Source organism: Schistocerca cancellata, chromosome 7 (genome assembly GCF_023864275.1).
Source record: "Schistocerca cancellata isolate TAMUIC-IGC-003103 chromosome 7, iqSchCanc2.1, whole genome shotgun sequence".
Taxonomy (NCBI): Eukaryota; Metazoa; Arthropoda; class Insecta; order Orthoptera; family Acrididae; genus Schistocerca; species Schistocerca cancellata.
In genome coordinates this window covers 593,895,828-593,911,095 of record NC_064632.1, presented here as the reverse complement: position 1 = coordinate 593,911,095, position 15,268 = coordinate 593,895,828, and the positions used below count along the sequence as shown (strand labels likewise).

Below are 15,268 nucleotides of genomic sequence, written 5' to 3'. Positions count from 1 at the left end.
AACTAAAATTTCATACTGTAGAGCAAAACTTTCTAATCTATATCTTCAAAGATATACGCCCAGAATAAATGAAGCGGGAGAAAAGAGGAAAAATTTAACTGTCGCAATTAGCATTTTCACAAGTACGGTACTTGAAATAGCTGTAATGAGAAACACGTCGTATTTCTGATTATCAACACACCGCTGTACCAATGGTACATTGTCTCACGAGGGACAACGGTCGTTGGATCCTGGTGTGACAATTTAACATGCAGTGTATATGGGCTTATTCTTAAGAACTGTCGGACACATCAGGTGAGAATTGGAGATGCAACTGAGCGAAATTGTTGTACACAACACTTCACGCAACGTCTTGAGCGTGCGCTAATTTTAAATGTACTTACCCACAGTTACAAAAAAAGCTCAGATTGCTCAGATTTCATACGAACAGCTAAAGCTACTCTAATCTTGCTGAGGTGCCTGTTCAGTTGTGAAAGAATCCTAATGACCATAAGACTGAACTTAAAAGTAATTCATAAATAAAATATCTATTGGCAATGAAATGTGTTTAGTCTGCTCCGTCATTGTGGCGATGGACGAGTTAGGCCAACCTAAAATACAGATAACAGCCAAGCTACAGGCCGTTGTCAGAAAGTTATATGCAAGCCACAGTAGTGTAGGGAAAGGTATGTGGTGTACTAGTATAATTTCTTCTTCCTCCTCCTCCATACTATCTGCCAATACTGCTTCTCTCCCAGATGGTATACAAGCAGACATATTGTTGGCACCATCCTTCACGAAGTAAATGAACTGACAAGAGATGCGTAGAGGAAATGGGGATGACAACATTGAAGATACAGTGACTTAAAACGCTGTCACTGAAGTAAAGCCAGTAAACGATAAACTCCAATATTTTAAGGAGGACATCTGGTTATTTCTGGACGTAACAGGTGTAACCTCAAAAAACAAGAAGCAAATGTTCTAAGCATATTCAGCCATTTAAGTAAGTTCATGAAAGAATTTAGAGGATACAGAGCAATATGGTCTGACAGTCTGTTCCTTAGCTAAAGCCTCCTTTAGGAACATGCAGCCTACATAGGAACCAGTAGGTGCTTCTTGCAAAGGTCAGTTCTTGGCCGCCAGTTTAGAAGTCATGTCTACTTTCCCGTATCCTGGCAGGGCCATTACTAGGTCAAGACACCTGAAAGCCATGTTCAAAACAACTTCCTTCTTGCATTTCAGGAATCAAACGCAAAACATACATAAACAGAAGCAAATTATTGAAATGTTGAATATGTGCGTGTTTGATGCCCCTTAACTTTCTGAACACTACACCTTTTGTATGAAGGAAACGGCACGGTCATTAGTGCAAACCCAGGTACCCTAAACTAGTAAGACTTTGGACTTGATTTCTTTTGAAATGGTGTAATTACTTTGAGTAAAAGTTTAAATAGGAGACACATACTAACATTGTGCAGATCAATAAATTTAACACTCGTGATGTTTTCTGTAGTTGTGAAATTGTCGGAATCGTTATTCACATGCAGCACAAATATTTGAGGGATTGATTACTGCAGGTCTGCTACTCCGTTGTTTGAGATACTTTGGACAATTAGTTTGCTTTTCCTCAGCATTTTGCTCGTGCTTCACTATCGCAGCTTGCCATGTTCCAAAACTAAATTTAATAAACTTCTCGGCTGTAGAAAAATATCTGAAACAAGAGAAGGCTTTCTACCATGCTGTTCTTCCTCTTGTACTTCTATTACTATCCAGAGTTCTATTTTCAATTTATTCAATGTTAAACGTAACAAGTGTAAAGTAGCTAAGATACAGTAGACCTCCGATAATAAAGTTTTCTTATTGCTCCCATTTCGTTTCGCAAATCTAGAGTTTTCTCTCGAGAAAAAATTGATATTTCTGGTGAGTATCTGGCGTCTAAAATTCTTTGGAGTAACGTCCAGCCGAAATTCTTTCACTGTTCTTCCGATCCTGACGTAACAACTACTACTACGAATGCGATCACTTATTAGTTTTGCACATTTTGGTAAGTCATCAGGTAAGTCTCCTGGCTTGTTCAGTTAACTGTGAGATGCAGAACACCTGGTTTTAAGGAAGTCAAAACCTGTGATCACGGCCGGCGCAAGCCCAAGTGCCGCTTCGGGCGAGCTGCTAAATTGCCGCCCTCAGTTTTTTATTTAAAACACGTTTGTGGAATTTTAAATAAATCTGTAGGAAATGTCAGCAATCAATAGCAATTTTTGTTTTTACTTTTCAGATCTACCTAGGTTTCGGCCACTGAGTGGCCAGTCACAAAGCTTGTAATATGTGCTTACATCTAAACCGTCATGTTGAGTTACGTTCAGCATGACGGTATAGATGTAAACATAACTCAAAGCATTGAGAATAGCCACACTGTGCCCGAAATCTACGTACATCTGGAAAATAAAAACAAAAATTGCGGGTAATTGGTGACATCCTCTACAGATTTGTACAAAACAGTCGCTGGGCACCAGCTCAAAAATGGAGTCAAACCTGATTGAAGAAATCTAGCTAATTTTAATAAGCCTTGTGAATTAACAGAAATGTACGTACACACACACACACACACACACACACACACACACACACACACACACACACACACACACACACTCACTCACTCACTCTCACTATCTATATATATATATATATATATATATATATATATATATATATATATATATATATAGAGAGAGAGAGAGAGAGAGAGAGAGAGAGAGAGAGAGAGAGAGAGCGCGCGTGCGTGTGAGGGAGGACTCGAACCTCCGCCGGGACCAGCCACAGAGTCCATGACTGCAGCGCCCTAGACCGCTCGGCTAATCCCGCGCAGCAGGAGGTTACAGTTAACGTAAATAAACATTTTTCAATGGTTGTGAACAGATAATGTATTCAACGAAAAAAAATATATTTACAATTTAACGATAATTTGATTTGAACAGTAATACTTACAATAACTATTTAATGTTGAACAAAATAAGAAACGGTAAATAACCAAGACACTGATCATAAAACTACTAGACATAAAACTACTAGACATATCGAACCTTCCTGGCCTTTGCTTGTGCAAACTCTCTCTCACGATCTGTGTAATTTAAGTCCTCTGCAAGCTCGCGCTCAATCGATAGTGTTGCAAGATCACTCAAACGAGTTTGGCTCATCGTTGATCGGAGATAAGTCTTTATCAATTAGTTTTGAGTAACTCCTCTCTCCACAAGCAACTGTCACTGGGAGTGTTAGAATTCTCAGAGTAATGTTAACATTTCGGCAAAAATTGTCTTCCTATAAACTTGATAATCTCTTTTGGACTTATTCCAAGTTTCAACAATGTTGAAAGCACTTTTAGTTCTTCCCTCAACTCCAGTGCATCAATGTCGCTTGACTTATGATCTTGCAAAATCGCTGCCAAGTTTCTACACTTAGTGTCCAGGCTGTCAGGAGATGCAGTCTTCAGCTCGCCGATGTAGAGAAAATCAAAATCACAATGAGATTTCAGTTGATTGAATCTCTCATCCAAAGATGTGGTTACTATATCTAAAAGATGATAGTAGAATTCAGTCTTGTAACGTTTTGTTGGGTCATCTATGGTCTCATCCCTTCCTTCATAGGTAAAGCGTATTGGCATCTTATTTCGTCGCCGGGAAACACTTATCCGTGGTAACGTTAGATCTTCTAGCTCTAACTCTGTAGCCAATTCTTTGGAATCCGTCAAGAAAGACACTTTTCTTCTGTTCTGCAGGTCTCAAAATATGCTTTCGTTTTTTCAAGGATCTGCACGGCCTCAGAAACATTTGTCAATGGTCTGGAGGGTTTTACTGACTACACTGATGTGAAGCAGAACGTCGTACTAGATTACTAGAGAAGTGAGAAAGGTGTAATTTTTTTGATTCGCAAGTGACGTTGCTTCGTGAGCGGTCACGCCATAGAGTTCTTCTGATACCTGAACCAGTGCATCATAAACGCCTCTAATTTGAAACCTCAGGGGAGTAAGTGCATCGATGCGACTTTCCCACCTAGTATCGCTCAGTGATTTCAGCGACAGGTTAGGCAGATACTTAAAGGCATCCCAACGTCGAACGGAGGACGAAGTGACAAAAGCTTTTCACTGTCAAAAACATGGAAACAGCATATTTAGACGACATAGCGGCATCGTTTACAACAAGATTCAATGAGTGACTGCTACATGGTACATAAAATGCTCTCTTGTTCATATCTGAAATTTTTTCTCGAGACCAGACTTCTTTCCTGTCATGTTTGCTCCATTGTATCTTTGTCCTCTCATTACACAACAGGATTTTTTATCTTCCAAGAACTTGAGTACTACCTGCGTCAATGCGTTATAGATGATCCAATAAGATGAATTATTTCATTCTGTGTTTCTTTTCCAAGATAATGATGACCCTTCTTCTCACCTTGCTTTGACTGTGCAGGTGCTCCATCAGTGTCGAACTTTCCGAATAATTCAGAGTTTCAAGAAGTTTCCGTTGTCAGTGTGCTCAAGAATATTTTTCCAATGTTCGCTTTCAGTATTCAGAAGCCTTTGATGATGGGCGTCGACAGTTCGTGACTTTTTCAGTCCCTCTGAAAACACGATCCACTTTTTATGTGAATTCAAATGGTCGGTAGACTTTCCATGACTTTGGAGATGCGAAGCAAGATGCCGCCAGTCGCTTGTACCGTTCTTTGCAGTTTTCACTGTAGATGACGAAAAACTTTTGCAACAAAAGCAGAACAGAGCATCCTTGCTCTTTGAGTACACCAACCAATGTCTATCTGCTTCTTCTAAATCCTTCAAAGAATAGCTGTTGTGTACAGGGCTGAAACGCCGGTTGTCCGCGTTTTTAGGACACTCTTCAGCTTCCTTAATGCGCTCGGGAGGACCTCGCATGACCAAAGTCGTTCGAATACAGTCGGTGATAATTTCCGGCCACCTTCCGGGATCAGAGTAAATTGTGTCTTCCAGTTTAGGCTCGCCTTCAGTCCCTTCCCCGTTGGTGAGTACCTTGGCTGAAGTTCCTCCGGTATTTTCCCAATCGGGTCGCTTAATTTCAGTTCTGCCTGATGTTCCAATCTCGGAGCTTTCGACACAAACGAGGTCTTGAGTCCAGACGAGGGCTGTTCAGCATGTTGGGGGTGGCACACCCTCAGCATTGCTACTGTATGCGGTGGTCGCAGTACTGTGTTCGTCAACTTTCTGGTCATGTTTTGAAGATGTAGCTGCAGTAATTCCACTAGTTTCTGTACTTTCAGGATATATTTTTCCACCCTCGCCGCTGCTAGGTCGATCTCGCTTTGGCTTGAAATATCGTTGTAGTGCATCCTTTTGCTTCTTATCGTTATCGTCCCTCAGCGCCCGTCTTTTATATTCAGTGCCAGACAGTCTCTCTACCGTCGGACATGTTTCGATCCAGCCTGTATGGAACGATTACGTCACTGTTGTCAGTGTACTAACTTTATTTGTAACACACTTCGCGGACAATTTCCTGATATTCCACTGCACGGAAACGGAAAATTATATTACTGTAGGATATACTGTTCAGGAGATGAAGTCATAAGAATTGAGCCACCTGAAATTGAATTTCAGGCCGAATTTCACTACAGACGCAGGTGAAACTGTCAGTGGGGCGGAAGACAATGGAGTGAGGAAGAATGAGATGGAATAACATAATAATGCAATAAATACGCACCCGGGCATCGACGAGTGCTAGTGCTAATCGAAATATATTAACTCACTGCACTGCGGTTGACACTAGACATCTGTCCTAATTTCTGTTACTTCTATCGTGTCTGATTATGGAGTAAGGGGTAACAAACTAGTCATCGCCGTATCACTTCACTTTTTTGCTTTTTCATTCTATCTACTGGAACGACGCGTGTTTATTTGCCGACTTGACAATTTTTGAAGTAAAAGATCATAAGAAAAATAGATTTTCCTATTCATCAATCTTGAAGGAGAAAAATTGTAACTTACGAGTAACGTGCATGCGCAATACTAATTGTACGTTATATGAAAAGCACCTATTACATCCCAAGTTGCAAGAAATTCGGACGCACCAATTCTTCTGTTCTTACGAAACGCATTGAAAGTGCTTCTGACAAAGCTTGTCTCCCTCAGCCAACTACCGAAACAAATTCTATAGTTTTCGTTGTAGAGAACGCAACAATACCTATTGCCTGGAAAGGCGAAGTGGAAACGCGGCAGTGCCAGGAACTAGGTCACGTGACATTGTACAGCGAGGCTACAGTTAAACTGGCGCCCAAGAAGAAGAAGAAGAAGAAGAAGAAGAAGAAGAAAAAGAAGCAAGAAGTTCACAATAAGTATGTGACCGATGATATGGATAAATATATTATCAGGCAGAAATTTTATGGCATTACGAACAATAGAAAGAAATACGAACTTTGCAAAAAATTGCACAACTTTTGTCAAACAGAAATGAGCTTCAAAGCTAGCAAGGAAACCCTTATAAGTAGTGTTCTGTCTATGGATTTTCGTTATGAGTCAAAATTGTTTTGTTTCGTGCGGACGAGAGGGCATTGTTGCTAAAAGACCTTACTTTCTCAGGTTTTCATCAGAATCAAAGCGACCAGTAGTTTACTAAGATGAAACATGGATTCACACGCATTATACAGTAAGTAAATGTTTGACAATACTACTCGCACACTATCACTTTGCAAACAAAAGCGCAGGTCAGAGTTTAATTGTTGTTCATGCAGGCGGAGACAGGTGTTTCATAGCTCAAAAACCAAAACGTCCGACTATCACTCAGAAACGGATAGCAAAAAATTCTCAAATACGTCGAAACTCTACTTATGCCAGGATTATTAGCAATGTCTTTAGCCCTTGTAATTACTCGCAGCGTATTTACCCATTCGGAATACTTCAAGGCATTGTAGGTGTTGGACATGTTTGATTGTAATAACGTTCGACCATTTTTTTTCCATAATGCGGGCAGAACAAAGCACTCGGCAACTGCCTTTGAAGGGCTGTCCAAATTGCTTCAGGCTTAACATGTAACCGCAGTATCGAACACTGCATTCGAGTTTCCAAATTAGATTTCGTCTTCTGCAAAATTATTTGTGAGTAAACGCACGGCGCGTAACAGGCTGGCAGCGCTCCACTCATGAGAATACTGGCGTGTACGCCAGACTGCTTCCCCCCCCCCCCCGCCCCGTTCCTCCGGCGTAAACACGACGGTGCTGCCACAGTGGCGAGGAAGAAATTAGTCCTCCTCCCTCCCCTTGTTCGACAAGGGTGGCCGGCAGGTAGTAGAGGCGCCATGCCACAGTTACCGAAGCCACTCTCTCCGAGGTTTGGTTTCGAATCCCCTCTTGGGCATGAATGTTGAGTTTGTCCCACAAAAAAAGGCGGTAGATTTTCCGCCCCTCGGAAAGTGCCGCCCCGTGCGGCTGCACGTTTCGCACGTGCCTTGCGCCGGCCCTGCCTGTGATACTATTTGTGACCTGAGGCTGGGTATCACAGGAAAATAACTTTGTTACGAGATGTTAACTATGCTCACCTTAGGCAGCACGCCTAGACAGTGGAAGTTACGGTGGCTTCCTAAATGTGTCTAATCTTACGTTTTTTCGGTATATTCTTCTATTACTTCAGCTAGCTCGTTGTTGTTGTTGTTGTTGTTGTTGTCTTCAGTCCTGAGACTGGTTTGATGCAGCTCTCCATGCTACTCTATCCTGTGCAAGCTTCTTCATCTCCCAGTATCTACTGCAACCTACATCCTTCTGAATCTGCTTAGTGTATTCATCTCTTGGTCTCCCTCTACGATTTTTACCCTCCACACTACCCTCCAATGCTAAATTTGTGATCCCTTGATGCCTCAAAACATGTCCTACCAACCGATCCCTTCTTCTAGTCAAGTTGTGCCACAAACTTCTCTTCTCCCCAATCCTATTCAATACCTCCTCATTAGTTACGTGATCTACCCACCTTATCTTCAGCATTCTTCTGTAGCACCACATTTCGAAAGCTTCTATTCTCTTCTTGTCCAAACTAGTTATCGTCCATGTTTCACTTCCATACATGGCTACACTCCATACAAATACTTTCAGAAACGAGCTAGCTCATATTACTCAGAAAATGTGAAATGTCAGATTGAAGAGTGAAATGGTGTTACTGCTGCTCTAGCAAACACACTAACCTACTGATGTCTTCCCATGTCTAAAATGTTTGTTTTCAAGTTAACTTAGATGACTACGGGGATACAGATAAAATGTAACTGAAGAAAAGGTGGAAGTTTACAGATGGCAATGCGGTGGTTTAGCAGAAGGGAGCAGAAGTAATCATTAAATTCTGAAAGGAGACCAGTTTCGCATAAGACGTCTAAAACGTAGGTCATCATTCTATTACGATGAATTTTAATCACTTTATTTCTATTGGCAGGAGCTACACAGAAATGTATTGCTCCAAGAAGATGGGAAAGAGGCGTTACAAACGCCACACATCCAGGAAGAGACTGCGGATTTCGTTAAATAGTTTAATTGCTGAACAAAGTCAGTCAGAATCGTCTGCGACTCCTGTGTCGCCGGAGGACGAAACAGGACAGACGTCTGATTCACAGGAAGTGCCGCTCGCGGGGCGTGGCTCCAGGCGCGACGTCGGCACAGTGGGCGTGGCACAACGGGACACTGCGCGTGCGCGCCAGCGCGCGTCAGTGGCAGGGCCTGCCGCCGGGGGTTCCCCGCGGCTACGGCTGCCGGCCGTGGCTGGCAGGTCACAGGAAGCTCACCTCCCGGAGCAGCTGGTGCCGGAGGTGGATAGCCCGCCAGAAAGTGGCCCCGCGGAGCACACCCCGAGCCACCTGGTCGACGACCAGCAGCTGCCCCAGCTGTCCGGCTGCGACCCCGCCCACTTCTCCAGTGAGCTAGCAACCAGACGGCACCACAGCCGCGAGCAGACCCGGCGGCAAGAGCGACTGCCGCTCTCACCAGATCCTCTGCCGTCGCCATTCTTACCTAATCTCTTTGAGATTGCTTTCGATTTATCACCACTGCTGGAGAGGTAAGTTGGTGTCGGTGTTGAAATACACTACAGTGAAAGTTGCTGCAGAAACATGCTGACAAGTAATTTAGTCATTGTTATAATAGGGCTGCCACAGGCATCATTGCATGGCAACAGCTAATCTTGCAGAGTCTGTATACCATCTTGTCGGGCTACACTCTGTAACAGCACCTGTGAGTCCACTTCATGTGCTGGCAGTGGTGGCCGAGCGGTTCTAGGTGCTACAGTTTGGAACTGTGCGACCACTACGGTCGCAGGTTCGAATCCTGCCTCGGGCATGGATGTGTGTGATGTCCTTAGATTAGTTACGTTTAAGTAGTTCTATGTTCTAGGGGACTGATGACCTCAGAAGTCCCATAGTGCTCAGAGCCGTTTGAATCATTCTATGTAGTGAATTACACAGATCAGTTGTCAGGTGAGAAGTCTCTGACACGTAAAAAAATTTAGCTCTGGGCAAGAGCCTTTAGAGGAACTGTTGCTCACTTTCAGAAGAATAGCTGCAAAACAACTAAAACACAAAAATTTTCCATAGAGGTATCACCTCTATCATAAATGATGTAAGCTGAGGTAGAGGATTTCCCTATTATGCCCAATGATGGGGTGCTATTCCAGTGCCGGAGAGCCCTGGCAATAGTGACGATTTAGGGGAAAATAAACGGAAGATATGAAGTTTTTGTTGGATGGCATTGGACCTGAGTAGGGAATGCAGCAATGGTCACCATAGTGTTGCGGAGGTGTAATGGTCAGCATTCCTGCCCAGTAAGCAAAGATACCCGGGTTAAAGTTCCAACAATGACACAATTCTAATTTTTATTCAGCTTCCATTATTATCGTAGAACTAAAGCACTTCACGATGGGACACTCCACCCTACATACTTTCTATGAAAAAACACCTAACAAAACAGTCAACACTGCACAATATAGGTATAAAACAAACCTATAGAGGCTGGCAGAAACACGGCACAAGTGATCACAGGCTTGTTAAACTCACAGGACATCACTGAAATATAGAGAAACCTAAATTAGCCGACTGTTGTAGTTATCAAACAAGTCTGTTTTTCAAGAACCGGTATTAAGTGAAGATTCTACAAATAAAATTCAGGTTCCATGTGTGAAACGTTTTTTACTAGGAAATTAGACAAAAATAGGTAATTATTAAGGTTTGTCAGAGTGGCAAATAACTTAGTGACTAGCTTCGAACTTCCTGTACGTTTTCAAACTATTACCTGTATTAGAAAGTATGTTGCTAACAACATAAAATTTTCAAACATTTTGTATTCAGAGATTACAGCAGAGCAATAAACTTTTGAATTACCACCATTCGTAATGTTTAAGTGTGTACAATACATAAAATCAATATAACAAATGTTAAATGCCTGTATTACGGTTATCTTGATACATTGAAAATTTAGGTCTGCTTAGTTGTTGACATAAAAATCTGACAAGTCCCACCAGTTGTGTGCCCCTATGCTGTCTCTGAGATCATAATGTTAAAACTAAATAAATAGAAGCTGTATTGCGCCTATTTTTAATTGCAGATCTTGAAAAGCTTTGAGGCTGACTCTCATACTGGATCTCGTAAGTTGTCCGAATTCCCAACCATTTTATCTTGTTTCACGTTATCAGGCAGTTCCTTCCCTTCTACAGGCCCTAAGCCCATGTTCTGCTCTGTCTTGCAGTCGATGGTCCAGTTCAATTTTTACTCTTAAAATTCTCCAATAATGTCTCCTGTACTGTATTCTGTCCTTCTGACAATTTACATTCTGTATTTTAAAAATTTATGAAGTAATTTCTCTTTAGCTTCCTTCTGCTTCCTAACTGGTTTAATTTTCCTGTGTTTCGTTCTCTTTTGATTTTTATTCGTATATCTCACTGAACTTTCAAAGTATTTATTTTCACCCAGTTATATTACTTGTATCGATCTCCGTGATACTTAAACCATTACTCTATAGAGATAACGTAGTGTTCGTCTGGTACATGCTGCCACTGTACCTACAGCGTCAGATAATTACAAATGCCCATGTCCACTCCTCACTACTCCAGTATTACAGACAAGTGTAGCTTTTGTCATTAAACGACAGATTTTCCAAATTCCTACGTGTTGCTAAAAACTTAACAGATGATCTCTAGGAACGTCTGGGATGAGGAGGGACGCCCCACTGCACTTGTCACACACAGTACACCTCTGCAGTTGCCGACCTGACCACAGGTCACTCTCACTTTCTGACTGCAGGGGGCAACCGACAGCCAGCCAGGAGGTGGGCGACGTGGCAGAGCAGGTGCAGCTGCTCCAGAACCCGCCAGCAGCGCGCCTGGTGCCGCCATTTGCACGACAAGTTCCGGTGGCGCCATTAGAACCACCGCCACCTCCACCACCTGCGAACAGAGCTGCAGCGCGCAAACCCAGCGACGCGCCAGGGCAGTCCGGCTACAGGTGAGAGGGCGGAGCACTGCTTCTTATGCTACAGCTAAACCGAACCTGCTCTCCAGATCACGAAGAAACTGAAGAAATGTATGATGAGATAAAAGAAATGACTCAGATATGTGAAAAATTAAGTCATGGGTGACAGGAATTCGATACTAGGAAAAGGAAGAGAAGGAAACGTAGTAGGTGAATATGGATCGAGGGTAAGAAATGAGAGGAAGCCGCCTGGTAGAATTTTGCACAGAGCATAACTTAATCATAGCTAACACTTGGTTCAAGAATAACGAAAAAAGGTTGTATACATGGAAGAGCCCTGGAGACATTGGAGGGTTTCATATAGATTATATAATTGTAAGACATTTAGGAACCATGTTTTAAATTGTAAGAAATTTCCAGGGGCAGATGTGGACTCTGACCACAATCAATTGGTTATGAACTGTAGATTAAAACTGAATAAACAGCGAAAAGGTGGGAATTTGAGATGAACTGGATAAAACGACTAAACCACAGGTTGTACAGTGTTTCAGGGAGAGCATAGGGGAACAATTGGCAGGAATGGGGGAAAGAAATACAGTAGAAGAAGAATGGGTAGCTTTGAGGGATGAAGTATTGAAGGCAGCAGAGGATCAAGTAGGTAAAAAGACGAGGGCTAGTAGAAATCCTTGGGTAACAGAAGAAATACTGAATTTAATTGGCAAAGGAAGCAAATATAGAAATGCAATAAATGAAGCAGGCAAAAAGGAATACAAACTTCTCAAAAATGAGATCAACAGGAAGTGCAAAATGGCCTAGCAGGGATGGCTAGAGGACAAATGTAAGGATGTCGAGGTGCATAGCACTAGGGATAAGATAGATACTGCCTACAGGAAAATTAAAGAGGTCTTTGGCGAAAAACGCACCACTTGCATGAATATCAAGAGCTCAGATGGAAACAAAGTTCGAAACGAAGAAGGGGAAGCAGAAAGGTGGAAGGAGTATATAGAGGGTCTATACAAGGGCGATGTACCTGAGGACAATATTATGGAAATAGAAGAGAATGTAGATGAAGACGAAATGGGAGAAACGATACTGTGTGAAGAATTTGACAGCACTGAAAGACCTAAGTCGAAACAAGGCCCCAGGAGTACACAACATTCCATTAGAACTACTGATAGCCTTCGGAGAACCAGTCCTGACAAAACTCTACCATCTGGTGAGCAAGATGTATGAGACAGGCGAAATACCTTCAGACTTCAAGAAGAACATGATTCCAATCCCAAAGAAAGCAGGTGTTGACAGATGTGAAAATTACCGAACTATCAGATTAATAAGTCACAGCTGCAAAATACTAACACGAATTCTTTAAAGAGGAATGGAAAAACTGGGAGAAGCTGACCTCAGGGAAAATCACGTGAGGAAATAGACCCTATGACTTATCTTAGAAGTTAGATTACGAAAAGGCAAACCTACGTTTCTAGCATTTGTAGACTTAGAGAAAGCTTTTGATAATGTTGACTGGAATACTCTTTCAAATTCTGAAGGTGACAGGAGTAAAATACAGGGAACGAAAGGCTATTTACAATTTGTACAGAAACCACATTGCAATTATGAGAGTCGAGGGACATGAAAGGGAAGCAGTGGTTGGGAAGGGAGTGAGACAGGGTTGTAGCCTCTCCCCGATGTTATTCAATCTGTATATTGAGCAAGCAGTGAAGGAAACAAAAGAAAAATTCGGAGTAGGTATTAAACTTCATGGAGAAGAAATAAAAAATTTGAGGTTTCCAGATGACATTGTAGTTCTCAGAGAGCAAAAGACTTGCAAGAGCAGTTGAACGGAATGGATAGTGTCTTGAAAGGAGGATATAAGATAAACATCAACAAAAGCAAAACGAGGATAATGGAATGTAGTCGAATTCGGGTGATGCTGGGGGAATTAATTAGGAAATGAGACACTTAAAGTAGTAAAGGAGATTTGCTATTTGGGGAGCAAAATAACTGATGATGGTCGAAGTAGAGAGGATATAAAATGCAGACTGGCAATGGCAATGAAAGCGTTTCTAAAGAAGAGAAATTTAACATAGAGTATAGATTTAAGTGTCAGGAAGTCCTTTCTGAAAGTATTTGTATGGAATGTAGCCATGTATGGAAGTGAAACATGGACGATAAATAGTTTGGACAAGAAGAGAATAGAAGGTTTCGAAATGTGGTGCTACAGAAGAATGCTGAAGATTAGATGGGTAGATAACATAGCTAATGAGGAAGTATTGAATAGGATTGGGGAGGAGTTCCTGGCACAACTTGACTAGAAGAAGGGATCTGTTGGTAGGACATGTTCTGAGGCACCAAGGGATCACCAATTTAGTACTGGAGGGCAACACAGAGGCTAAAAATCGTAGGCGGAGACAGATGAATACACTAAGCAGATTCAGAAGGATGTAGGCTGTAGTGCGTACTGGAAGATGAAGCAGCTGGCAGAGGATAGAGTAACATGGAGAGCTGCATCAGTTGTGGTAGTTCGGCAGGGGTGCCAAGTTTGGCAGTGACATTGAATGTTTTAGTTTTCTACAGCCCCTGAGAGGTGACTTATGAAAGAAGTAATTTCCATCAGACTATAGGTTTGACAAAGTGACAAAGTGCCAAGGTAACTAGTAAACTTTTCTCCCCATTCACACCCAAAACTGTGTGCTCCTCTAGTGGTAAGGACAATGTCTAGTCTCTCATAAATTTGTCTTTGTACGCTCCAGGATCTCGACAACGTATTCAAATGCATACCTATAAATCCTGCAGCGTCTCAAACCTTTGCTCGGTGTACCTGACCCTTCACAAAACTATAGCAAGAAGTCCAGCGGTGTGACGGTGTGACGCCAGGTGGCAGCAGCGACCACTAATCAGGACCACCTCGACCAATCAACCTGCCCGAAAATTTCTCATCCAGAAATTTGCGGGGAATATGACATCAGGTAGCTAGTGTTGCGGTAGCAATATAGCAAACTCGTGCAGCATGTCTAGGTTAACGCCACTGTTGATGGGATACTTTCTGAGAACGAAAGGACCAGTGATGCAACTGTGTGTGCGTGCACACCACACAGGCGCTTCGGGACTATCTTTGCCCACTTCAGGTGCAATATGCAGACTCTGAGCCATACATACGAACGTTGACTCACGTCTGGCGGATATGAAAGACTTTTTTCGGTGTTAATCGTGGCATTTCCAACTGTCTGGCCGCAGAATGCACTGGTTTTGTGGGTCCACTTGCAGCCACCTGCTGTAAAGTGTCCACGCTAGTGTCTGAAACAGATGGGCAGGCCGCCCTTTGTTTGAGAGAACTACCTGTTTTTATAAATAAAATACGGTAAGACCGAATCTTCTGTTGCAAGAGCGGTTCTCTTCCACGCTGTGTCCGGAAGTTCCGCGGCACTTGAGTATCGGATTTCATGTCTACGTACCAGACTACATATTCAGCTATCTCCTGTGACATCCATATCATTCGTCAAATCTACGGCACCTGTAAAATAAATTATCTTGTCACTTGCTGAAAACCAGTTCTCATTATCTAGTATAGTTTTAAGCTTGCTAGAGTCTAAATGTCTTCAGATAATTTGTGGACACGCTCTAGTTCAGATGTCTGCACACGTGGCGTACCGGTTTCAGCCGAGCCTTGGCGTTAGGCGCGGCCACGGGAAGAAGTCAGAGAAGTGTGCGTCATTCCGCACATCAGCCTGCTCACTGAGCTGTGAACGTCTCTAACTCACTCTGCCGACTAACGGCAGCTCAAGAGCTGGCCAGTTCACAAATTGCCACGGCAAGAGATTGTAACCCCGCGCGCGCACGCACAG

General features: G+C 42.6%; 1 protein-coding gene across 1 annotated transcript in view; it reads left to right on the top strand.

Annotated features, from left to right (window-relative positions):
* The window catches only part of LOC126092922 (collagen alpha-1(II) chain-like), an 87,700-nt gene that overhangs the window by 32,744 nt on the left and 39,688 nt on the right, over positions 1-15,268 (top strand). The window contains exon 4 of the mRNA XM_049908652.1: positions 11,262-11,462. Coding sequence (XP_049764609.1) covers positions 11,262-11,462 — 201 coding nt within the window. The remainder of the gene's footprint in view (positions 1-11,261; positions 11,463-15,268) is intronic.